This window comes from Cariama cristata, unplaced genomic scaffold (assembly GCF_000690535.1).
Source record: "Cariama cristata isolate BGI_N322 unplaced genomic scaffold, ASM69053v1 scaffold39703, whole genome shotgun sequence".
In the NCBI taxonomy this organism is placed as follows: Eukaryota; Metazoa; Chordata; class Aves; order Cariamiformes; family Cariamidae; genus Cariama; species Cariama cristata.
Genome location: NW_009607347.1, coordinates 644 through 1,516, shown reverse-complemented (window position 1 = coordinate 1,516; position 873 = coordinate 644). Strand labels below are relative to the sequence as shown.

Sequence of the window (873 nt, the reverse complement as noted above, 5' to 3'; positions counted from 1 at the left end):
ACGGAGCCCCCCAAACTCACAGAGTTTTGTGTCCCCCTCAGTTTTTCCATCCAGGTCCATCACTCACTGCTGCCATCCCCATTGGTGAGGGGGGATGCAGGAGGACCCCCACCCCACTACGTCTGGGTGAGCTCGGGGCTGCCCACACCGGGATGTCCAAGGACCCGCCAGTTTTGTGGGATTTTTAGCAGAGCCAGTGAGGGGGGGAAGATTCGGGCTCATCTCCAAGAGAAATGTTTATGTTTGGGGAGGGCAGGAGGGGGGGAGAAGAAAAGCATCATTCATCTGTGTTAGGAAAAAGGGAAATCGTATTAGAGGCGGCCGCGGTGATTGCAGATAAGAGCCGCTCTCGCCAGATTACTCGAACTTTAATACAGAACAGGAAAGCCCTGAACAATCAGTGCCTCGATCCTCACTCTGGAAATGAAACCCTCATCTATTTCGGGAGAGCTCAAAACTTTCCCCTCTCCCCGTATCTGGAGCTCCAGCCACCACAGACGGGCACGGTTGCACCCCGCAGAGGGGCAGGAGCATTTGTGGGGTGTCCCCCCCACCAGACCCCCTTTCTCACCCCATCTCCGACTCACTTTTCGTAGTCGACGTTATCCCTGTCGCAGCGTGTGTCCTTGTGCTTCTCCCAGTCCTTGCCGTGCTTGCAGGTGGTGAGGGAGATGATGTCCTTCCCGTTGTGGATGTGGTGCAGCGCGTTCCTGGTGCCGGAGCCGATGCCGGTCAGGTACCGCTTCCCCTTGAACACCAACAAGTATTTCTTTTTGGGGGGGATCGAGTCCTGATACAACCACCCCCTCTCTCCACCGCGCTGCGGGTGGTCCTTGGAGAAGAGAGGGAGGGAGATGTCGAAGCCGGGCCTGG

At 57.2% G+C, this 873-nt stretch overlaps 1 protein-coding gene across 1 annotated transcript in view; it reads right to left on the bottom strand.

The window, feature by feature from the left end:
• Nucleotides 1-583: 583 nt before the first annotated feature.
• Nucleotides 584-873, bottom strand: part of LOC104158916 (exostosin-1c-like) — a gene marked incomplete at its 5' end in the record, with an annotated part of 821 nt that continues 531 nt past the window's right edge. The window contains one exon of the mRNA XM_009696685.1: nt 584-869. Within this exon, the coding sequence (XP_009694987.1) occupies nt 584-869 (286 nt within the window). The remainder of the gene's footprint in view (nt 870-873) is intronic.